Source organism: Trichechus manatus, unplaced genomic scaffold, assembly GCF_000243295.1.
Source record: "Trichechus manatus latirostris isolate Lorelei unplaced genomic scaffold, TriManLat1.0 scaffold00029, whole genome shotgun sequence".
Lineage (NCBI taxonomy): Eukaryota > Metazoa > Chordata > Mammalia > Sirenia > Trichechidae > Trichechus > Trichechus manatus.
This window is the reverse complement of record NW_004443965.1, coordinates 8,201,533-8,227,776: the sequence shown is the minus strand read 5'-3', so window position 1 is coordinate 8,227,776 and position 26,244 is coordinate 8,201,533. Positions and strand designations below refer to the sequence as shown.

General features: G+C 37.4%; 1 protein-coding gene across 1 annotated transcript in view; it reads right to left on the bottom strand.

Annotated features, from left to right (window-relative positions):
- ANKRD31 (ankyrin repeat domain 31) overlaps positions 1 to 26,244 on the bottom strand; it is a 159,039-nt gene that overhangs the window by 95,931 nt on the left and 36,864 nt on the right. Inside the window, exons 4-7 of the mRNA XM_023729515.1 lie at positions 15,720 to 15,760; positions 13,476 to 13,546; positions 7,894 to 7,937; positions 4,171 to 4,827 (exon numbers count right to left, since the gene is read on the bottom strand). Of these exons, the coding sequence (XP_023585283.1) occupies positions 4,171 to 4,827; positions 7,894 to 7,937; positions 13,476 to 13,546; positions 15,720 to 15,760 (813 nt within the window). The remainder of the gene's footprint in view (positions 1 to 4,170; positions 4,828 to 7,893; positions 7,938 to 13,475; positions 13,547 to 15,719; positions 15,761 to 26,244) is intronic.

The window sequence follows — 26,244 nt, the reverse complement described above, 5'->3', positions numbered from 1 at the left end:
AATGGGCAGCTCCTGTCTGGAGGTGAGATGAGAAGGCAGACAGGGTCAGGAGCTGGTTGAATTGACACAGGATATCAGGGGTGGAAAGGAGGAATGTGCTGTCACAGTATAGGGAAAGCAATTAGGGTCACATAACAGTGTATGTATAAATTTTTGTATGAGAGACTAACTTGAATTGTAAACTTTCACTTAAAGTACAACAATAAAATAAGTTAGCTAAAAAAAAAAAAAAAGAACAAGACCAGGGCCAACTGCAGAACAGACCATCAATTGCTTGTATGCAAGTTCAAGATGAAGTTAAAGAAAATTAAAACAAGCCTACAAGAGCCAAAGTATGACCTTGAGTATATCCCACTTGAATTCTGAGACCATCCCAGGAATAGGTTTGACACACTGAACACTAACAACTGAAGACCAGATGAGCTGTGGGATGACATCAATGACATTATACATGAAGAAAGCAAAATGTCATTAAAAAAGACAGGAAAAAAAGAAAAGACCACAATGGATGTCAGAAAAGACTCTGAAACTTGCCCTTGAATGTACAGTAACTAAAGTGAACGTAAGAAATGACCATGTAAAAAAGCTGAACAGAGGATTTCAAAAGGCAGCTTTAGAACACAAAATAAAGTATTATAATGAAATGTGCATAGACCTGGAGTTAAAAAACCAAGAGGGAAGAAAACATTTGGCATTCCTCAAGCTGAAAGAACTGAAGAAAAAACTCAAGCCTCGAGTTGAAATACTGAAGGATTCCATGGGAAAGATACTGAATGACATAGGAAACATCAAGGGAAGATGGAAGGAATACACAGAGTCACTGAACCAAAAAGAATTGGTCAATGTTCAACCATTTCAGGGGGTAGCATATGATCAAGAACCAATGGTATTCAAGGAAGAAGTCCAAGCTACACTGAAGGCATTAGCGAAAAACAAGGCTCCAGGAATTGAAAGTATACCAGTTGAGACGTTTCAACAGATGCAATACTGGAAGCACTCACTCATCTATGCCAAGAAATTTGGAAGACATTTGGAAGCCAACTGATTGTAAGACATCCATATTTGTTCCCATTCCAAAGAGAGCTGATCCAACAAAATGCGGAAATTATCTAACAATATCATTGATACCACACACAAGTAAAATTCTGCTGAAGATCGTTCAAAAACGGAGGCAGCAGTACATCGACAAGGAACTGCCAGAAATTTATCTAGATTCAGATGAGGAGGTGGAACGAGAGATATCACTGCTAAAATCAGATGGATCTTGGCTTAAAAGCAGAGAATACCAGAAAGATGTTTACTTGTTTTACTGACTATGCAAAGACATTTGACTTTATGGATCATAACAAATTATGGATAACATTTCGAAGAATGGGAATTCCGGAACACTTAATTATGCTCATGTGTAACCTGTACATAGATCAAGAAGCAGTGGTTCACTGAACAAGGAGATACTGGGCGGTTTAAGGTCAGGAAAGGTGTACGTCAGGGTTGTACCCTTTTGCTGTACTTATATTCAATCTGTATGCTGAGCAAATAATCTGAGAAGTTGGACTATATGAAGAAGAACAGGGCATCAGGATTGGAGGAAGACTCATTAACAACCTGCATATGCAGACGACACACACAGCTTTGCTTGCTGAAAGTGAAGAGGACTTTAAGTGCTTACTGATGAAGATCAAAGACCACAGCCTTCAGTACGGATTACACCGCAACACAAAGAAAACAAAAGTCCTCACAACTGGACCAATAAGCAACTTCATGATAAACAGAGAAAAGACTGAAGTTGTCAAGGATTTCATTTTACTTAGATCCACAATCAATGCTATGGAAGGAGCAGCCAAGAAATCAGACGACGTACTGCGTTGGGCAAATCTGCTGCAAAAGACCTCTTTAAAGTGTTAAAAAGCAAAGATGTCACTTTGAGGACTCACGTATGCCTGACCCAAGCCAAGGTATTTTCAATCGCCTAATATGCATGTGAAAGCTGGACGATGAATAAAGAAGACCAAAGAATTGATGCATTTGAATTGTGGCGTTGACAAAGAATATTGAATATACCATGGAAACAGCAGTCAAGAAATCAGACAACATACTGCACTGGGCAAATCTGCTGCAAAAGACCTCTTCAAAGTTCTTCTACTGCCAGAAGAACGAACAAATCTGTCCCAGAAGAAATAAAGCCAGAATGCTCCTTGGAGGCATGGACTGCACGACTTCATCTCACATACTTTGGACATGTTATCAGGAGGGATCAGGCCCTGGGGAAGGACATCATGCTTGGTAAAGTAGAGGTCAGGAAAAAGGAAGAAGACCCTCAACAAGATGGACTGACAGAGTGCCTGCAACAATGTGCTCAAATATGGCAATAATTGTTAAGGTGTCGCAGGACCAGGCAGTGTTTCTTTCTGTTGTACGTACGTCACTGAGTCGGTACTGACTTGACAGCACCTAACAACAAGGGGATAATGCATGGTTTAAAGTCAGAAAAGGTGTGCATCAGGGCTGTATACTTTTACCATAATTATTCAATCTGTATAGTGAGCAAATAATCTGAGAAGCTGGACTACATGAAGAAGAATGTGGCACCAGGATTGGAAGAAGACTTACTAATTGAGTGCGATATGCAGATGACACAACCATGCTTGTTGAAAGTGAAGAGGAGTTGAAGCACTTACTGATGAAGATCAAAGACCACAGCCTTCAGTATGGATTACACCTCAACATAAAGAAAACAAAAATCCTCACAACTGGACCAATAAGCAACATCATGATAAACGGAGAAAAGATTGAAGTTGTCAAGGATTTCATTTTACTTGGATCCACAATCAACGCCCATGGAAACAGCAGTCAAGAAATCAGACAACATATTGCGTTGGGCAAATCTGCTGCAAAACACCTCTTTATAGTGATAAAAAAAAAACAAAGACATCACTTTGAGGACTAAGGTGTGCCTGACCCAAGCCATGGTATTTTCAATCGCCTCATATGCATGCAAAAGCTAGACAATGAATAAGGAAGACCGAAGCAGAACTGATGCCTTTGAAATTACAGTACTGGCAAAGAATATTGAATATACCACGAACTGCCAGAAGAACAAAGAAATCTGTCTTGGAAGAAGTACAGCCAGAATGTTCCTTAGAAGCAAGGATGGCAAGACTTCGTCTCTTGTACTTTGGTCGTGTAATCAGGAGGGATCAGTCCCCAAAGAGGGATATCATGTTTGGTAAAGTAGAGGGTCATGGAAAAAGAGGAAGACCCTCAACGAGATGGACTGACACAGTGGCCGTAAAAGTGGGCTCAAGCATAACAAGGATTGTGAGGATAGTGCAGGACAGGGCAGTGTTTCTTTCTGCTGTACACAGGGTCACTATGAGTTGGAACTGACTTGACGGCACCTAACAAGAATTCCATTTCTACTCTGTAACCAAGTAGAGAGAAATTTTCTGAGCTAACAGGGTAAATTCTGCTAAGAAATTCTTTCCTTCCTATACATAAGCAAGCTGCTATGAGTCGGAATCAACTGAATGGCAACGGATTTAGGTTTTTTTTTTTCTTCTCGTAATCATATATTTTTCAGGTCTGTTAGCAAGAAACCTATCCACTTTAACTCCGTTGTTGCACAGTGGTTAAAGTGTTCAGCTGGTAATCAAAGGTCGGTGGTTCGAACTCACCAGGTGCTCCATGGGAGAAAGATGTGGCAGTCTGCTTCCATAAAGATTTACACTCTTGGAAACCTTATGGGGCAGTTCTACTCTGTCCTATAGGATTGCTGTGATTCAGAATCGACTCAATGGCAATAGGTTTGGTTTATGGGTTTAACCCCTTGGAAACTGTACCCCAGGAACCACAAAGAAGATCACTGAATGCTTCAAAGTCACAAAGTGTCTGCTGGGTTGTTGATATTTTGTTAGAGGGTTTGAATTTAACTAGCGTATGTGGGCAAGGAGGAGCCCTGGTGGCACAGTAGTTAAGAGCTCAGCTGCTAACCAAAAGGTCGGCAGATAAATTCACCAGCCACTCCTTGGAAATCCTACGAGGTCATTTTACTCTGTCCTGTAGGGTCGCTATGAGTTGAAACTGACTCAACGGCAATGGGTATGTGGGCAATGAAGACTTGTTAAAGGTTACTATAAAAGGCAAAATTCATAGACTCACACTTGCACTTACTTGTTGCACTGATAGATCTCCGTCCTGCAGCTCAGCTGACTTGGAATATTGTTCAAATGGTGGCATAGAACAAAAAGACTCAAGATTCATCTCTGCCATCTGTGTACAATCTTCATTAGTCTGAGACACATTGGGCTCCACACCTAGACATTCATTTCTAGCACTGGGACTGCTGCCTCCCTCTTTTATGTGACAAACTGGTCCCACCATGGCTTCTGACAATGTGTTCAGGGCTGCTACCAACTCAACTGGCAATGCATCATCCTCTGTGTTTTCCAGTACATCTCTGTGACATGCCCACAAGTCATTCAAGGAGGTTTGTGTGGAACTCAGAGAGTCACTCAACGGGTTCACCAACTCGCTAGGTTCAAAATCATTCATTAGTTGAAATGATCTTTCCTCCTGGGTGCTTTCTGGTGATGTTCGTAACCTTTCTAAGGCAGATACAAAAGTTTCAACAGAGCTTTCTTCATCTTTGGTATCTTCAGAAGTCATGATCAATGTGACTTTCTTTCCAGGCTCAGAAAATGTATTTTGTGCTGCTATCTTCTCTGGCTCAGTTAATGATTTCTCTTTCACAGAAACCATACCAGACACTGTAATAGCAGTACCTGAGAGAAGGCTAATTTCAGGAGAGTCTCTATCTTCACTTAAAGCCTGTGTATTCCAAATAGAAATTCCATCATTATAGCATATACAAAAAAGTATTTTAAATAAAAACTACAGTTTTATAATTTATCCTGTTGGTAAGTTATCCCCTGAAACTTTTACCAACTTTCCTTCCTTCCATAAATAAAAAGAATACTCGACCATTTTCTTATACCAAATCACTAATGACTCTGAACACACGATTAAGTATTTAATAACGGACTAAGTGTAAATTTGGCTGGATCATAAATACAGATGGCAAATTATCTATTCAGCTAAGTTTAAATTATCCATGCTAAAGGAAGATACAGAGATGACACAGTTAAATTAACAGATGATCTCAAAATTTCACTGTAGTTAATGGTTATAAAATTCTCCCTTTCTAAAAACTTCCATGGAATTCTATAAAAAATTGTTAGCAGAATTAAAATTCGGGTAGTTTCATCTTCTTTTTAATCCTCACTTTTGTATGAATATGTAAATGTGAAGTAAAAAGGCTGAAAGACACAAGTCAGAAGGAGAAAGAAAAGGCAGGCACACTGCTGTATAAATATTATGAGTCCTGACCAATAAATTAATGGCTCTGGGTTGTAGTTGTTTTAAACAAAAAAAAAACCAGAACTTATATTTCTAAATGACTATTATTTTTCAAAGACGTCACCTTAATAGGCTATACCTGTTCTCACAATGTTTCCAAAGCTCAAAATATTACTGGGATTCCTCTACTGAAATTGCTTTCAAAATTAGTTTATCAGCCATACAAGAAAATAAGTCTCAATACTTTAATGGCACTGGACTTTTTTTCAACACTAAAAACTGTTAGTGTGCTTGACCTTAAATAACAGAATGGGTTTCAATGGCTTTTAGCTATTTCCAAAAATCAAATCCACCTTCCATTAATACACCACTCTGACAGAGTAACTGTACTGTAAATTGTAAGCCCTCTAAATTCTGATTTGGTTTGAATAGCATTATGGATTGAACTGTGTCCCCCCAAAATGTGTGTCAGCTTGGCTAGGCCATGATTCCCAGTATTGTGTGGTCCTCCATTTTGTGATCTGATGTAATTTTCCTATATGCTGTAAATCCTAATCTCTATGTTGTTAATGAGGCAAGATTAGAGGCAATTATGTTAATACGGCAGGACTCAATTACAGGATTATGGTGTATTCTGAGTCAGTCTCTACTGAGATGCAGAAGCGAGAAGTGAATAGAGAGGAGAGGGACCTCACGCCACGAAGAAAGAAGGGCAGGGAGGGGAGCACGTCTTTTATACCCGGGGTCTCTGCAACCTGGACCAGGGAATATTCATGACAAAGACCTTCTCCCAAAGCTGACAGTAAGAGAGAAAGCCTTCTCCTGGAGTTGGTGACCTGAATTCGGACTTCTAGCCTCCTAACGGTGAGAGAATAAGCTTCTATTTGTTAAAGCCATCCACTTGTGCTATTTCTGTTATAGCAGCACTAGATAACTAAGACAAATAGAGAAGTGAAAACCATTTATTCTCCCTTCCCTCCTTTTCCATCTGCTACCATTTATCTTGTCTTTATGTAGAATATAGAGTTTAACTTAATGTGTTGATTTGTTAGTAATGCAAACTACAATTTGCTCAGAAAGATAAAGACAATTAGGAAGGAATTCAAGGACCAGATCCTATCGATTGTTTAAGTCACAGCTGAAGGCCTTCCTCCTATTTGAAGTTCTTTGTCTACTAAATTCAAAGCTTTAGGTGTAATGAAGTATATATCATGGGCTCTGACCTAAAGGAACTTAATTTCTAACTGAAGATTCAAGGCAGAAATACATAAGAGATAAAATAAAGTATAAATAATGTCACCAAGCACTGTATGAAATCAAATGAATGGCATAAACTCGTGTACTGCATCAAATAGTTCCACAATGCACTAGTGTTTTGCAAGAATAGTTCTTCCAGTGTAGGGAGGGAGTTTTCAAGACTAAGTTTGAAAAAATGTTTGGTTAAACAAACTTAAATAGGTTTCTTTAGTGCAGGACTTTTCAAAGCACGTGTGTTGTAAATCTCTAAGTGGAGGCTTTAGGATACATCCTTCTCCAAACTTTTTTGCCCAAAAAATTGTTTTTCTCTAAACATCAAGCAATTGGGAAATACTGATATAGTCAGTGAAATCATGAATGCTAAAGAGGGCACAATTACTTTGGTCAATATCATCAGAATCATCTGAAACAGATCCACAGAGGAGAAAAGACTTGAGCCAGAAATGAAAGATTTGTGGAGTGAAAGAAGGGAGGGAACATGTATCTGTTAAATACCAATGAGGTGCCAGACACCATGAAGCACCACTGCACTCAGTCTTCACAATAACCCTGTGAAACAGATACTGCTTTTGGTTTATTTTCTGGATGTAAATGAGAGTTGGCATTGGAACGCAGGCCTATCCGGTTCCAAATTTTATGCTGTTTCCATGCCTTCTGACTCCTGACTTGAGCAAAGGCATGGAGGCAGGAATGTGTAAGGCACAGCTGAGATGAAGTAAGATACAGACAGGTATGGTCCGGCTGGCCTGGGGAGGTCCTTGACTGTTTGGGTTCCTTAAGGAGAGTGTGAGTCGATTGCAGGCAGAGTCATTACAGTCCTCTGATTTCCCACAGCACCAAGCAGAAAGCAAAGCCAAAGCAGTCACTTGATATATGGTTACGGATTAGCAACTAGAAGATGGGAAAGCAGTATCTAGGAGGAAATATTAAAGGAACTAAGATAATAGACAAACCAACACAAGGCATTTTTTGCTACATCATCTCAGAAACTAGTTTGATAACAAGTTATGTGTTTCTCCTGTAGATAAAGAATAATAGGCTTACATTGTTGGATAAGAAACACAGATTAAGAAAACACTATTTTATTGGCGATAAGGAAGAATAAATACTGGAACGGGTTGTTAGACAAGAACAGATTTCTAGCTATTTGAAATGGTTTTTTCGTATCCCTGCCTAGGGGAAGAGCCTAAATGGACTTGATATTTTAAATCAACACGATTTTTTTTTTTTTTAAATCCAAACCCATGATCTATGTAGGTAATCTGTATTATACAGACCAACCTTTTTTGTGTGTGGCAAAACTCCAGTATTTTCAGCCTCGGGCCCTAGAAGATTAACAATACACGTTTTCATTACAATTTTATTAAAGCACTAAAACATACTGTGTCTCAGTCAGCATTTCTTAATCATATATCTTGAAATGAATTTTCAGACACATTCATGTGGCAGAGGAAATATTCTATAAATACTGTATCAATTTTTTAATGTAAAAGTAAATTATTCTACTTCTTAAAAAATATTTTATATAATAGAGTTAGGTAAAATTGTAATATTTGAAATTACTTTAGGTAAAACCCAACCTAACTCTCTATTTCGGCTAAGTTATTCTAAGCATTTGCAACTACATGAGGAAAAATCATGTCCACTTTCTCAGCATTATTCTCTTCTCCATTACGGGTTGTTGTTCTTAACTGATGCTGAGTCGGTCCCCAACTCATGGCAACCTCACACACAACAGAACAAAATCCTGCCTGGTCCTGCATCATCCCCATGATCAGCCCAGATCTGACCGTTGTGATCCATAGGGTTTTCATTGTCTGGTTTTTGGAAGGAGATCACTAGGCCTCTTTTCTTAGTCCCTCTTAGCCTGGAAGGTCAGCTGAAACCTGTTTACCATCATAGCAACATGCAAACCACCATTGACAGATGGGTGGCGGCTGCACACAAGGTACAATGGCCTGGAACAGAATCCAGGTCTCCTGCATGGAAGGCGAGAATTCAGGTACTAATGTTTAAATGAATTAATACTGTGAAAAAGAATACCCCATGTAGGGGCCAAAAGTAATCAGGAGATCATTCCAAGGAGGATGGAGGATTGCTGCCTTGCCTCTGTGACTTCTCCTACACAAACCCACTCCCTACCCTCCCCCCTGAACTGAGCTGGCTGATAGAAATTCATGTCAAGTTAGGTTCAGGGGATTAGGAAAATAGATATTTTCTCCTACTCCACCTTCTCTTGCCTCCTACCTTCACCATCAAGACACAGGTATTCTGACATACTTGGGAAGGAATTTAGGGCTCACTGGCATTTCAATCATACTTTGAGTCACTCTTTTGGTTTCTTTTAATTAGGCAATATCTATATAGCTAGAATAAAAGCAGGTTAATTATCTGCTGAATCTCAGAATGCATTATCAGTACAACAGGTCTTCCAGGGGAACAACCTGTCTTCAAATCCTGTAAAGCCTGTTTTTTTCTCCCTTCATCTTGGCCACTTGATGATGAAAATCAGCTAGGAGAGTTAACACCATGGCATTCCACCCCCTCACAGAATGATAAGCAAACAGTCATAAGAATAAATCATTTCTTACCCTAGCTTTAGAATCTAAGCACTGACGCTATATTACACTATCTGTATCTTAAAGTTATTCAAAATTTTATATCTCTTGTTGCTTAAAATTTAATACCAATGAAAGAAATATTTTAAAACAATAGTATATCTTCAGTTATCTTTATAAGGAGTTTTTTTTTTTTTTTTAATAGCCCTTAGGGAGAGGAGAATTATAAATTTAAAAACAGAGAAAAAGATTTCACCTTCCTTCTCCTCTGAATTGTAAAGTAAAAACACCCAGAGGCATCATCTCTCATGTTGTCTTTAACAACTTCATCATCATAATGATCATTCTTTTATGCCAATAATTGCTACTGTAAAAAGCTGATAAATTATATAAAATAATTTATAGTAATTTGATATTAAAAAGTAAACACATTTATAAGAAATTCTCATTTCTTAGCTACAAAATTTACTTAAACTAGCCTTTACAAATATAAAAAGAATTCTTATATATCCTTTATTAAATCATTAACAGATTTTGTACATTTTCTACTTATCACTTGAGAGAAAAAAATGTAATGGAATGAGATTTTTTTGTACTATGCGAAATAATTCTAAAGTGCCCAGTGCAAAGAAAATGCTAAGAGAAGCTGAATTTTAATTTACAAACAAAACTATTTTAAGGCCAATGCTGTTACTGAAGGTAGTTTGCTTATTTTGATCATTCTGCAATTTGGTTAGGATTACTCTCTGAATTGGGAGGGAGGAGACAGGACTGTGATGCAATAGAGTCAGCTAAAGAAGTTATCACTTAAGTTTACTTATATATGATTCAACCTATAGTCTGGGATGATAATAAAATGAGTTGCCTGTTTTGAACACTCTGAAAGGAAAAAGGCAAAAGGGAGCTGCAATGAACTGCCAGAAGGAAAAGGAACTACCAATTCTATGGGTCTCTAGTCAACAGCAGCTTCAGGGCAGCAAGAAATATCACAAAGTGATAATCCTGATGCATGTGGGACTCTTAAAGGAACAGCCAATAAAAGACCTGTGGACTAAGAAGTTCAATGAGAGTGGTGGCCACAGTGCATAGAAACCAACAGTACCACAAGACATCCCACGGCTCTCAGAAGGCCAAATGGGGCAGGAGTTTGGAGCTATGGGAAACGCAGGACATAGTAGAACCATATCTTTCTACAAAATGAAATTGGGTATGAGAAAAAATGGGAAGGGATCTTTGTCTAACTATTGCTGACATCTGTTATCAAAGTCAAAACTCAAGGGAGAAAAAGGGATGCTCAAGGCATGACATTCTCATGATACTTCTATCTCAAATTGTGTAAGACATCCATGCAAAAAAGGACTTCAACCTCTAAGATGGTCCCTCTATAGCTGTATAAAAATAACTGTTTCTATCTATAACTGTATCTCATGAAATGTGCCAAACAGATTTTCACCAAATTTTAAAGGTATATTTGGCATAGTCTGAATTAAAATAGTAAGTTATTTGATATTGATTCAATTTCTTAAAAATCACAAAGGTTTTTGTAGTTGGAGAGGAACATCACTCTTCATAATTACATTTGTTTAATGGTTAATTTATTAAACTTCTATGTCTAACACTTGAAGAATTACTGTTTCTTTAGCATTAAACACTGATTGACAACTTAAATTCCCTTAAACAATTTAAACTATAAATTTAACATGATTAATTTTTTTTCTTTACATTTCAAACATCTTAAATAAAAGACAAAACACATATAAATACAATGGTTATAAAACTTACTACTCCTCTTGAACTAATTCTAAATAACAAGTTCTTCCTTGTTTCTTTACTTGTTCCTGTATCTTCTTAGGATTAAAGTAATAGTTATTTTGTTATCTTCCCAAGGTCACAAATATTTTATCAGACCCAAAAGGAAACAAATAACTTCTTGGATCAGCCCAAGTGACAGGATCTATCAAGTAACTGACTTTTTGTTGGTGTATGGGACTTACTGCTTCTCCCATGGTAATTCAAACCTGAGCAGACAATTATCTGGCTTTACACACTGTATCACTAAAACACTTAAACTTCACAAAAGTTATTTTTTATAACCTAATGTTTTGCCCCACAGTGCTGTTTTTAAGTTTCACTTGGCCAGTGTTACATAAGCTTTACTTAACTTCCTGTTACTATCACACACTGAACTATCCTATTAGCATTACTGGAAACTTATGTCTTCTATTTTAGTATCTTGCTGTGATTAGCAGGGCCACCTAAGGTTTTACTTTCTAAGAGATAAAGGATCTACTCTGTGCAGAAAGGTCTCCTTAATAGGATATCTACTCTGTGCAGAAAAGTCTCCTTCATTTATCATACTAGGACATAGTAAGGCCCAACTTCTTACATGTTTTTATATGTGACTGCTGCTGCTGTGTGCTCCTCCTTTCCTTGGTACAATTCTTACTTTTTCCAGGGCTTACTCACAATTCTCTGTTTGTTTCCTTTTCTACTTACACAGTAAAAAGTGGAAATATCCCAAGCTTTATAAACAGACATTTATTTTTATCGTACTTTAGATGAAGGTTTACATAACAAATATTTTCTCATTAAACAGTCAGTACACATATTGTTTTGACATTGGTTAACAACCTCACGATGTCAACATTCTCCCTTCTCGACCTTGGAGGACCTTTTTTTTTTGGTGAAAATATTCATAGCCAAAGACACACCATTTCAAAAATTTCTATACGTACAAGTCAGTGACATCGAATACATTCTTCCAGTTGTGCTGCTATTCTCACTATCCTTTTCCAAATTATTCCATCAGTATTAAACAGACATGTATTTAATAGAGAAAACAAAATGCACATATATTACCAGGTCCTTATTTCTTAAAATCATTAAAAATTTTAAAACATCCTACTATAGGTACTTTTTTTTTGTATTTAGACAACCTTTTGTACACTATTAACTTTTATTTAGGAGCCCTTGTGGCGCAGTGGTTAAGTAGTTAGCTGCTAACTGAAAGGTCAGCGGTTTGAGCCCACCAGCCACTCCACAGGAGAAAGCTGTGGCAGTCTGCTTCCATAAAGGTTACAGCGTTGGAAACCCTATGGGGCAGTTCTACTCTGTTCTGTACGGTCTCTTATCAGTCAGAACTGACTTGACGACAACGGGTAACTTTTATTTTTTGAGTATCACTATGAACTCATAGTCTCTTCACAAACTTATTTCCATGAACTAATGGAACTTTTCTCCTGCTTAAATCATCACAGCTTGGCTAGCCCTTTATCCTTTCAGCACTGCCCCCAGACACCCCTGAAAGCATCCTTGCTTTCCAACAATGACAGAATGTTTCAGACCCAACCTGATATCCTCATGATCCAAGACAGGTTAACTATACTTTAAGGATTCTTGGTTTATTTTAGCACCCATACACCTGGCACGTAGTAGACTCAACAAATATTTGCTAAAGAATGAACAAATAGTAGTGGAGTCCAAAATCTAGGCACTAGAAGTAAATGCAAGAGTTGGTGGTGGGCAAAATGGGGTACTGCTATTGTCGGGCCACTTTCAGTAACAACAGAGCAGGAGAAGATAGTTTTTTAAATTTAACTTTTCAATTTCAAATATCATGTCACTGTGCTCTTTTCTTATAATACAAGGTTTTCTTGACCACTAAGAATTTTTACTACACTGTCATGCAACATGGAGCTCTGGTGGCGCAGTGATTAAGAGCTCGGCTGCTAACCAAAAGGCTGGCAGTTCAAATCCACCAGCTGCTCCTTGAAAACTCTATGAGGCAGTTCTACTCTCTGTCGTATAGGGTTGCTGTGAGTTGGAACTGACTGGACAGCAGCGGGTTTTGGTCATGCAACATATGTGAAGTTCACTCTGGAAGAGTTACAAAGGGACATCTCAGAGAGAAAGATAATCATCCTCTAAGACAGCTGAAACCAAGGTGCAATTAGTCTATGTGACTGTCAGTCAAGAGAGACATGCCATACATATTAAGAATGTTATGAACAGAGAAAACAAATACTGTTTTTAAATTTTAGTCCCAAATAACAAATCAAAAGAGCAGACATTTGGAGTAGCAGGTATTGATTGCAACTGAGCTGCTTTCCACATGGGCAACTCTATGTAGCATGATCCAACCAAGGTCAGCAGCAACACTGATTTCATATGTAAAAATAGTTAATGATCCTCAACCCCAAGCAATGTAGGGTAGGCCAGCCTAGTTGTAAATAAATCTATATATAAATAAGCTTCTATTTCTAGCAAAGACAAAATTTCTTTATGATTCTACCCATGAAAACATACCTTGAATGTTTTGGTGGCTCAGTGAAAGTCCAGTCTGTGGAACTGACACAGTAAACATTGGACACTTTGTTCTAGTTGTAAAAAATAGATCAAGTTAATTAATAAATAAAAATACACTTTAAAGCAGAAAAAATAAAAACACTTTCTCAATCAAATGTACAGTTTTTTTTTCATTAAAAGGGCTTTTAAAATAGGACATTTTTTGCTACATCACTGCAATTATTTTCACTACCAATTTGTTAACATTTACATTTCAAGTGACTGCAAAAATGAAAGAGCTGAAAAATTAATGGATGAACATCAAGAGTTTAAACAAGCCAAACCACATTTAGGTCTGAAAGTGACTTTGGAGATGATTATCTGACAAATAGGGGTGGTGGTGTCAGAGAGAAAATGATCCTGAATTATGTAGCCTACATCCTCAAATACACTGTTTGACATTATAGTTTTAGATACAGTCACTAATGAGAAAATTCTCAAACATTATTTATCACTCTTGTATTTCAGAGCAGGTAAAGAAAAGGAATAAAATATTGAAGGGAAGAGGTTGAAAGCAAAATAAGGGTCAGACCTAATCTGCAATTTTGATCATCTGCCTTTGGATAATTAAAAGCTGACTGAAGAAAAGCAATCAGTTAACTTTTTCCCCCTCAATCTAATTTACTGTATAAATGCAATCAAGACACCTTCCTTTAAAAAAAAAAAAAAAAAAGCCTCTTGTTTCAGCTGTTTTAAGAGCAGTTTTTATGCACCAGGCATAACTACTTGAATCCTAAGCAAGAATAATAAATTCAGCATTCTCTCTGTCCAAAAATAGAAATAGTCAATATAAGCTATCTTGAAAATGGAAATGGAACTACTCAAATAGAATGATAATATCATTGAGGCAAATAGAAAAGAATGCTGATTTTTTTCCCTAAAATATAATTCATTGAGAAAAATTTGATTGAAAATAAAATAAAACTAGAGTCGACAGCAGGATTTCTTTCTTAATTACAAAACAGAATTTAAGACATTAAGTCTGAAAACAGAGCAAAACTATATCTAAATTATTGGAAAATAGTTACTGATACAAGGCAAAACTGCAAACAACCTAAATGTCCAATATTGAGCCACTGAGTTACGCAGATCTTCCTAACGTTGACACATTTCTTTAGAAAAATCGCCAACCCCTTAAAAAATTCCTTCATAAATATCACCGCTGATCTCATCAGAAAATTTCAAGTGTCAGAAAGCCATCAAGGTCATGATGATGATGACAAGATTTCCACAATTCTGATTTTCACCTGAAAGTTTGAATTTTTTTCCTTGCATCAAATACCATCAGCTTATTTCAGTGACCAGCTTATTTCATTCAATTTCAAGAAAATGTCTGCCGAGTACCCAAGTGTGAATAAGCAGTCTGTCTGCCAGTTATTTTTCCAAGTTAAAAAGAAAAAAAAAAAGTGCTCCATGAAAAAAGAAGCTAGTTCTGCTTACAAGTGCACAAGTGCTTTCCTCAAGACAACCATCAGACTTCAGTATGCACAGAAGTGCTTTAAGAATGCTTCCCATTTCATCACACAAAATACTAAGATACATAACTCAAGGGTGGGGATTTTTTAATAAAACGAGTAACTTTTCTGCTTCATCAAACATTTCTTAAGGGAACTGACTTTTTTAAAAATTTTGAGTAGACAGCAAACACAATGACTACTAGAACTGTTTGATGCCACTGCCCTGACTCCTACTAAGTCTCCAGCATTTTACCCACGATTGTTTTAGCACTGTCAGTGCAAATGTCAACACGTGAAACAGACAAATAATGTGTTAGTATTATTATGAAAATAGTTTTGATCTCGTAAGCCATTAAGAAAGGGTCTCAGGGTGTCCTGGGAGATCCACAGACCAAACTTCGAGAACCACTGTTTTAAAAGAAATGAAAGAATAATGTCTTTTAGAGTACAATATAGTTGCGTGGAGTCTAATTTCAACAAGCTCTACAAATTCTTTCTTCATGCTATGCTATAAATTTGCTTTTTAAATAATATTAATAGGCAAAGAATCAACTTACCTTAATATGATTCAATCTTTCTTATGAAATTAAACTTATCTAAAATGTTTGTAAAGTAACATATACTGCTAAAGAGACAATTATTCAACAAAATAAACAATTCCAAAACTCCTGAGAAAAGAAAATGGAGAGTCATTTTAGATATGTAAAATAACAAAAATCATATAATAAAGCCAAAACAGTATACTTACTGTAACAGGGCTTGATTTTGTTCCATTTCATCTTGAGATTGCTAGGAAGAAACACAGGAGTCAACTCAAAGCAACAAGCTAAAAATTTAACATTTAACATCAGTTTTGTGTTATTCTTTCTTAGCTTCTTTCTATAAAAAAATGTGTGGAACTTAAGTGAAGGAAAAAAGAGGAAGACCCTCAACAAGATGGACTGACACAGTGTCTGCAACAGTGGGCTCAAACAAAGCAATGACTGTGAGCACGGCACAGGACCAGCCGGTGTTTCGTTCGGTTGTACACAGGGTCCCTATGAGTTGGAACCGACTCGACAGGACTTAACAAGTGGAGAGAGTGAAGTATTTTTTTTTTCAATTTTTCCCCTCTCCTATTTCATTAATTTGTGATGGTTCTGAGTTCTAATATTTTCCCTCAGGGCCAGAGATTATAGAAAGCAGAAAAGTGTTATGCCAAATGTTGTAATTATCATAAAATAACTTTTGCATTAGCCCTTCTTTAATTACACAACATGTATTAGAGCAGGGACTTGTAAACTTTTTCTGTAAAGGGCCAGACAGTAAATACTTTAAGCTTTGTGGGCCCACAGGCAAAACAAAGAATGTTTTGTAGGTATCTATGTAACAAGAGATAAACAAATTTTCAAAAATATTTTATTGATAAAATTTAAAATATAACAATTGAGTACAGTTTTTTTTATAATGCAGATTACTAATAAGAATGGAATTCATTTTTGTGGGGATAACATTTCACTTAATTAGTGTTCAAAGACAATATAGCCTATCATCAATTTTTTTTTATAATTTTTTTCATTGTACCTTAAATGAAGGTTTACAGAACAAACAGTTTCTCATTAAACAGTTAGTACACATACTGTTTTTATGACATTGGTTAACAACCCCACGACATGTCAACACTCTCCCTTCTTGACCTTGGGTTCCCTATTACCAGCTTTCCTGTCCCGTCTTGCCTTCTAGTCCTTCTCCCTGGGCTGCTGTGCCCCATTAGTCTCGTTTTGTTTTATGGGGTTGTCTAATCTTTGGCTGAAGGGTGAACCTCAGCAGCCTATCATCAATATTGATTACAAATGTTCATCTATTAATGCTGATCTATAATTAGATATAATTATATATATTATATATATATAATTATATAATTAGATATATAATTATATATTTCATCTTTGAAAATGTCTTCTCACACTGATAAGTACTGCCAAATACTGACATTAACCCCTGTGCAAATTTTTAAAATTTTTTATTTATTTTTTGTTGTTGTTGAGAATATACACAGCAAAACATACACCAGTTCAATCACTTCTACATGTACAATTCAGTGACACTGATTACATTCTTTAAGTTCTGCAACCATTCTCACCCTCCTTTTCTGAGTTCTTTCTCCCCAATTAACATAAACTCACTGCTCTCTAAGGTTCCTATAGAATCTTTCAAGTTGCTGTCGGCAATTTGATCCTATTTAGATATTTCTTAAAAGAGCATAATGCTCAAGGCAGACATTTTTAATTAGTTCAGCTAAACTATTGTTTGGTTTTAAGAAGACTTCAGGGGATATTTTTGGTTTAAGGTTTAAAGATTATCTCAGGGCAATAGTTTCAGGGATTCATTCAACTTCCATGGTTCCAGAAAGTCTGGGGTCCATGAGGATTTGAAATTCTGTTCTGCACTTTCCCCATTTTGATCAGGATTCCTCTATAGAATCCTTGATTAAAATGTTTAGTGCAGCCCAGCACCATCCAGTTCTTCTGGTCTCATGCAAAGGTAGCAGTTGTTCACGGAGGCAATTAGCCACACATTCCATATCCTCTTTCTATTACTGACTTTCCTTCTTCCTCTATTGATTGCTCCAGGCTAATAGAGACCAACTGTTGTGCCTTGGATGGCCACTTACAAGTTGTTAAGACACTAGGTTCTACACAATCAACTATGAGGTAGAAAAGAAACACTAAACACATTATTAGGCAAAGTAACTGGGACATCCCACAAAACCATGACCCTAAACCTCCAAACCAAGGAACCAAATCCCATGAGGTTTTTGACTGTATATAAGCAGCCTCAGCAGCTACTTTTTTTTTTTCTGTAGTTGTTACAAATATACCTATCACACAACTTTTGCCAATACAACTTTTAACAGGTATACAACTTATTGACAGCAAACCACACCAAACCCCAAGCCCATTACCGTTGAGTCAATTCCAACTCACAGCGAGCCTACAGGACAGAGTAGAACTGCCCCGTAGAGTTTCCAAGGAGTAGCTGGTAGATTCAAACTGCTGACTTTTTGGTTAGCAGCCGAGCTCTTAACCACTAAGCCACCAGGGCTCCTTATTGACAGCAATTACAATAATCAGCTGTGCAACCCTACCCTTAATCGATGTGATTTTTCCATCACCGCTAACCCCCCTTTTCCCCTCCCTCCCACTCCTTGTAACCACTAATAAACTTTGGTCTTTTATTGTCTTTTTATGTAAGTGAGGTCATACAATATTTGTCCTTTTGTGATTGACTTATTTCACTCAGCATAGTCTTTAAGCGCCATCCATATTGTAGCATGTATCAAGACTTCATTTCTCCTACTGGCTAAGTGGTATTCCATTTATGTATGCATCACATTTTGTTTATCCATTCATCTGTTGATGGGCATTTAGGTCGTTCTACCTTTTGGCTATTGTGAATAGTCCTGCAATGAACATTGTTATACAAGTCTCTGTTTGAGTCTCTGCTTTCAAGTCTTTTGGGTATATACTTAGGAGTAGATTTTTTGGGTCACATTGTAGTTCAACTGTGTGCATCATAACAGATTATGGATAACACTGCAAAGACTGGAATTCCAGAACACTTAACTGTGCTCCTGAGGAAACTGTACATAGACCAAGAAGCAGTTGTTCGAAAAGAACAAGAGGATACTTTGTGATTTAAAGTCAGGAAAGGTGTGCATCAGGGTTGTATTCTTTCAACATACTTATTCAATCTGTATGCTGAGTAAATAATCCAAGAAGCTGGACTATATAAAGAAGAACAGGGCATCAGGATTGGAGGAAGACTCATTAACAATCCGCGATATGCAGAGGACACAACCTTGCATGCTGAAAGCAAAAGGAACTTCAGGCACTCACTGATAAAGACTACAGCCTTCAGTATGGACTGCACCTCAACATAAAGAAAACAAAAATACAGCTGGACAAATAAGCAACATCATGATAAATGGAAAAAATACTGAAGTTATCAAGGATTTCATTTTACTTGGATCCATAATCAATGCCCATGGAAGTAGCAGTCAAGAAATCAAATGACGTATTGCATTGGGCAAATCTGCTGCAAAAGATCTCTTTAAAGTGTTAAAAAGCAAAGATGTCACTTTAAGGACTAAGGTGTGCCTGACTCAAGCCATATGTCTTAGTTATCTAGTGCTGCTGTCACGGAAATACCACAAGTGAATGGCTTTAACAAAGAGAAATTTATTCCCTCACAGTCTAAATTCAGGGCACCAGCTCCTGGGGAACGCCTTCTCTCTCTGTTGGCTCTGGAGGACGGTCCTTGTTATCAATCTTCCCCTGTTCTAGGAGCTTCTCAGTGCAGGGACTCCAGGCCCAAAGGAAGTACTCTGCTCCTGGCACTACTTTTTTGGTGTAATAATGTTCCCCTGTCTCTCTGCTCACTTGTGTCTTTTATATCTCAAGAGACTGACTCAAGATACAACCTAATCTTCTAGACTGAGTCCTGCCTCATTTCGTAACTGCCTCTAATCCTGCCTCATTAACATCACAGAGGTAGGATTTACAACCCATAGGAAAATCACATCAGATGACAAAATGGTGGAAATCACATAATATTGGGAATCTTAGTCTAGCCAAGTTGACACACATTTTTAGGAGATACAATTCAATCTATAACACCATGGTATTTCCAATCACTTCATATGCATGCGAAAGCTGGACCATGAATAAGGAAGACCGAAGAAGAATTGATGTCTTTGAATTACGGTGTTGCCGAAGAATATCGAATATACCACGGACTGCCAGAAGAACAAACAAACCTGTCTTGGAAGAAGTACAGCCAAAATGCTTCTTAGATGCAAGGATAGTGAGACTTTGTCTTACGTACTTTGGACGTGTTATCAGGAGGGATTAGTCCCAACAGAAGGATATCATGTTTGGTAAAGTAGAGGGTCAGCAAAAAAGAGGAAGACCCTAAATGAGATGGATTGACACAGTGGCTGCAACAACAGGCTCAAGCATAACAATTGTGAGCATGGCGCAGGACCAGGCAGTGGTTCATTCTGTTGTACATAGGGTCGCTATGAGTTGGAAACCGAGTCGATGGCATCTAACAACACCTAACATAGTAATTCTATTTTTAGTTTTTTGAGGAACCACCACACTATTTTCCACAATGACTGTACCATTTTGCATTCCCATCAGAATGGATAAGGTTTCCAATTTCCCCACATCCTCAGCAATATTTGTTATTTTTTATCTTAAAAAAAAAAAAAAAACCCAAAGCCATTGCTGTCGAGTTGATTCCAATTCATAGCGACCCTACAGGACAGAGTGGAACTGTCCTATAGAGTTTCCAAGGAACGGCTGGTGGATATGAACTGCCAACCTTTGGGTTAGTAGCCTGAGCTCTTAACCACTGCGCCACCAGACCAAACCAAAATCAAATCCATTGCCATCGAGTTAATTCCAACTCACAGTGACCCTACAGGACAGAGTAGAACTGCCCCATATGGTTTCCAAAGCTGTAAATCTTTACAGAAGCAGATTCTCATATCTTTCTTCCACATAGTGGCTGGTGGGTTCAAACCACTGACCTTTTGTTTACCAGCCAAACGCTTTAACCACTGTGCCACTAGGTCATTGTAATGGGAGTGAGATGGTATCTCATCGTGGTTTTGATTTGCATCTCTCTGATGGCTAATGATGTTGAGCATCTTTTTATGTTTGGTGGCCATCTTAATGTCCTATTTGGTGAAATGTTTATTCAAGTCCTTTGCCCATTTGATGACTGGGGTATTTATTTGTCTTTCTGTTGTCAAATAGTGAAAGTTTTATATATATTTTGGTTATTAGATTCTTATCAGATATATGGTTTCTGAAGGCATTTTTCCAGTCAGCAGCTTGGGTTTTCACTGTTTTGGTAAAGTCTTTTGAGGAACAAAAATTTTAAAATTTTATGAGGTCCCATTTATTTATCTTGTCTTTTGCTGTTTGTACTTTTGTTATTATATTAGATCATCCATTGTTAAAAACTAGGCTAAAAGTGTTGCCCCTACATTTTCTTCTAAAAATTTTATTGTTTTAGTTTGCACATTTACATCCTTAATACATTGTGAATTTGTTTATGTGTATGGTGTGAGGCATGGATCCTGTTCCATTTTTCTGTTCTTAAAGACCCAATTTTCCCAGCACCATTTATTGAAGTGACTCTTCTTTCCCCATTGGATGGACTTAGCACCCTTGTCAAAAACCAGTCAACCACACACGTATGGGTTTATTTCTGGACTCTCAACTCTATTCCACTGGTCTATGTGTCTATTGTTACACTAGTATCAGACTGTTTTGATTACTGTAGCTATGTAAAACTAAACCAAAACCAAATCCATTGCTGTGGAGTCAATTCCAACTCATAGCAGCCCTATAGGACAGAGTAGGACTACCCCATAAGGTTTCCAAGAAACAGCTGGTAGATTTGAACTGCTGACCGTTTGGTTAACAGCCAAGCTCTTAACCACTGTGCCACCAGGGCTCCACTGTAGCTATACAGTATGCTTTAAAATCAGGAAGTGTGACTCTTCCTACTTTGTTTATTTAGCTATTTGGGGCTTCTTGCCATTGGATATAAAGTTGAGGATTGGTTTTTCCATTCCGTAAAGAAGGGTGTTGGGATTTTCATCAGGATTGTGTTGAATCTATAGATCATTTTGGGTAGTACTGACATTTTAATAGTATTGTCTTCCAATCTCATGAACATGGAAGATCTTTCCATTTGTTTATACTTGTGCTAAAAGATTACAATATTCTTCTTTAATCTCTTTCAGTAGTGCTTTATAATTTTCATTGCTAGATATTTTATTGTCTTAAATGCTATCGTAAATGGAATTATTTCCCTAATTTCTCATTCAGATTTCTCATTGTTGGTGTATAGAAACCCAACTGATTTTTGTTTGCTGACCTTGTACCCTGAAAATTTGTAAATCCATCTATTACCTCTAGAAGTTTTCTTCTGGACTTTTTGGGCGTGAGCAAATATTCTTAATTCACCATATTTATTATTTGGAAGGCATTTACAGAATTGTATTGGATTTTTCTCTTAATATGTACATTTTAGCATGTCATTACATTGCAGATTAATTACTTCCACTTGAAGTTTAGGTGAAGCTCCTCAGTTGTGCAGTTACATGAATTTTGAAATAAGGAAATTTCCTTTGCACCTGAATCAAAGTCCAAAAACTGCTGCTGGAACTGTAGGCTGAGCTCTGAAAACATTTCCACTACAGATTTGCGTGAGAAGGAAGATCTAACTTCTTGTTTTAACTTGGACAACACGGGAACTGTATAAAGCACCTTGACATTCCTTGTCATTCAAATAGTATTATGTCATTAAAAAGACTGTTGTTGTTAGTTGATGTCAAGTTGATTCTGACTCATGGCAACCCGTATGCTACAGAGGAGAACTGCTCTACATGGTTTCCTTGGATGTAAAGTTAACAGAAGCAGATCTCCAGGCCTTTTTTCCGTGGTACTACCAGGTAAGTTCAAATTACCAATCTTTAGGTTAGCAGTCAAGTGAAAACCGTTTGTGCCATCTAACCAAAGTATAAGCTTTGCATGTAATCATTGCTTTACCTTGTAATTTTAGGATGAATTCATTAAGACACATTATAAAGTATGCAGCAAAAGCTAATGTGTAAAGCCATTCAGTGTTCAATAATAGTAGTTATGGACAGTTCTTCTATTCAGAAAAATTTCAGTTTTAGGCCTGAATTTAAAAAAATCAAAATAAAACTTTAACATTGTTAAGCTGCTGTGCGTTAAGTCAGGATATTCACCTTCTATTTCTGACCAAAAACTCACTAAACTGATGATAGTTAAATACATGAAAGCAAATAAAGTTCGCCATCAACAATACTGGTTCAATAACACGACAGAATCAAATATTTTCTGCAAAGTATCTGCTGACGAATAATACAATGAATATCTATAGGCTTTAACCACCTCACATTTTCACAAGCATTGTAAATTTGCCTAATATAGCCTTTTCAGGTTTCAGCACAGCTTCCAGACTAAGACAGACTAGGAAGAAGAACCTGGGAATCTACTGCTAAAAAAATTGGCCAGTGAAAACCTTATAAATAGCAGCTGAACATTGTTTGATTGATATACTACCAGAAGATGAGACCCTTCGGTTGGAAGGCACTCACAATATGGCTGAGGAAGAGCGGCCTCCTCAAAATAGAGTTGACCTTAATGACCTGGATGGAGTAAAGCATTCAGGACCTTCATTTGGTGATATGGCACAACTCAAAATGAGAAGAAACAGCTGCAAACATCCATTAATAAATGGAATCTGGAATGTATGAAGTATGAATCTAGGAAAATTAGAACTGTCAAAAATGCAATTGTACACTTGAAGATAGATATCCTGTGCATTAGTGAGCTGAAATGGACTGGTATTGGCCCTTTTGAATCAGATCATCATATGGTCTACTATGGCAGGAAAGACAAATTGAAGAGGAACAGTGCCACATTCGTTGTCAAAAGGAACATTTCAAGATCTATCCTGAAATACGACGCTGTCAGTTATAGGATAATATCCATACACCTACAAGGAAGACCAGTTAACACAACTATTATTCAAATTTACACACTAACCACTAATGCCAAAAATGAAGAAATTAAAGATTTTTACCAACTTCTGCAGTCTGAAATTGATCAAACATGCAATCAAGATCCACTGATAATCACTGGTGATTGGAATGTGAAAGTTAGAAACAAAGAAGGATCAGTAGCTGGAAAATATGGCCTTGGTAATAGAAACAATGCTAGAGATTCCATGGCAGAATTCTGCAAGACCAACAACCTATTTATTGGAAATACCTTTTTCAACAATATAAATGGCAACTATATACACAGACCTCATCAAATGGAATTCACAGGAATCAAATTGACTACATCTGTGGAAAGACAATGGAATAGCTCAATATCATCAGTCAGAACCGAGTTGAGGCTCACTGGAGAACAGATCATCAATTGCTCATATACTAGTTCAAGTTGAAGCTGAATAAAATTAAAACAAGTCCACAAAAGCCGAAGTACAACCTTGAGTATACCCTACCTGAACTTAGAGACCATCTCAAGAATAGATTTAATGCACTGAACACTAATGACCGAAGACCAGATGAGCTATGGGATAACATCAAGGACATCATATATGAAGAAAGCAAAAAGTAATTAAAAAGACAGGAAAGAAAGAAAAGACCAAAATGGATGTCAGAAGAGGCTCTGAAAGTTACTCTTGAACATCAAGTAGCTAAAGCAAATGGGAAGTAATAATAAAGTAAGAGAGGTGAACAGAAGATTTCAAAGGGCAGCTCGAGAAGACATAATAAGTATTATAATAACTTGTGCAGAGATCTGGAGTTAGAAAACCCAAAGGGGAGAACACACTCAGCATTTCTCAAGCTGAAAGAACCAGAGAAAAAATTCAAGCCTTAAGTTGCAATAGTGAAGGACTCTATGGTCAAAATACTGAATGATGCAGGAAGCATCAAAAGAAGATGGAAGGAATATACACAGTCACTATACCAAAAAGAATTGGTCGATATTCAACCATTTCAGGAGGTAGCATTATGATCAAGAACCGATGGTACTGAAGGAAGAAGTCCAAGCTGCACTGAAGGCATTGGCAAAAAACAAGGCTCCAGAAATTCATGGAATATAAATTGAGATGTTTCAAAAAACAGATGCAATACTGGAAGTGCTCACTCATCTATGCCAAGAAATTTGGAAGACAGTTACCTGGACAACCGACTGGAAGAGATCCATATTCGTGCCCATTCCAAAGAAAGGAGATCCAACAGAATACGGAAATTATCAAACAATATCGTTAATATCACAAGCAAGTGAAATTTTGCTGAAGATAATTCAAAGACCGTTGCAGCAGTACATCGACATGGAACTGCCAGAAATTGAAGCCAGAGGTTGTGGAACAAGCGATATCACTGCTGATGTCAAATGGATCTTGACTGAAAGTAAAGAATACCACGAAGATACTTACCTGTGTTTTATTGACTACACAAAGGCATGTGACTACGTGGATCATGACAAATTATGGATAACATTGCAAAGAATGGGAATTCCAGAACACTTAATTGTGCTCATGCAGAATCTGTACATAGACCAAGAGGCATTTGTTTGAACAGAAAAGTGGGATACTGTGTGGTTTAAAGTCAGGAAAGGTGTGTGTCAGGAAAGGGATCCTGAGCAAATAATCTGAGAAGCTGGACTATACGAAGAAGAATGGGGCATCAGGACTGGAGGTAGACTCATTAACAACCTGTGATATGCAGATGACATAACCTTGCTTGCTCCAAGAGAAGAGGACTTGAAGCACTTACTGATGAAGATCAAAGACTACAGCCTACAGTACGGATTACACCTCAACATAAAGACCTCTTTAAAGTGTTAAAAAGCAAAGATGTCACCTTCAGGATTAAGGTGCACCTGACCCAAGCCGTGGTATTTTCAACCACCTCATATGCATGCGAAAGCTAGACAATGAATATTGAAAAGCAAAGAATTGATGCCTTTGAATTACGGTGTTGATGAAGATTATTGAATATACCATGGACTACCAGAAGAACAAACAAATTTTCTTGTAAGAAGTACAGCCCGAATGCTCCTTAGAAGTGAGGACGGTGAAACTTTGTCTCAAGTACTTTACACATGTTATCAGGAGGGACCAGTCCCTAGAGAAGAACATCATGCCTGGGAAAGTAAAGGGTCAGTGAAAAAGAGGAAGACCCAGCGGATGCAACAATGGGCTCAAACACAGCAAGCGTTGTTAGGATGGCACAGGATCACGCAGCGTTTCATTCTGTTGTACACAGGGTCTCTTTGAGTCAGAACTGACTCAAGAGCCCCTAACAACAACAACAAGACTTTTCTGCTACACACATATTTTCACCACAATCAGCTGCAGCACATCTTACCAAATTCTACTTCAGGTTGTAGTGAATTACTGATTTCTCAACTTCTTTGAAAATATCCTCCTCTGTAGCTCTTCTACCCAGACTATTCAGAGAAGCTACTTCACTCACTTCAAAAGGCACTGAGGGGAGTTCTGGCAAAATGGCGCTCTAGGCAGAAGCACCATGCCGTCCCTCCACAGCAAAGATCTGAAAAACTAAGCCAAACAGAGAATACAACAATCCTGAAACCCTAAAACAGCAAATGAAGAGATAAAGAACTCAGCCAAGCACCAAATGGAGTGAGAATACTGACAGAGAA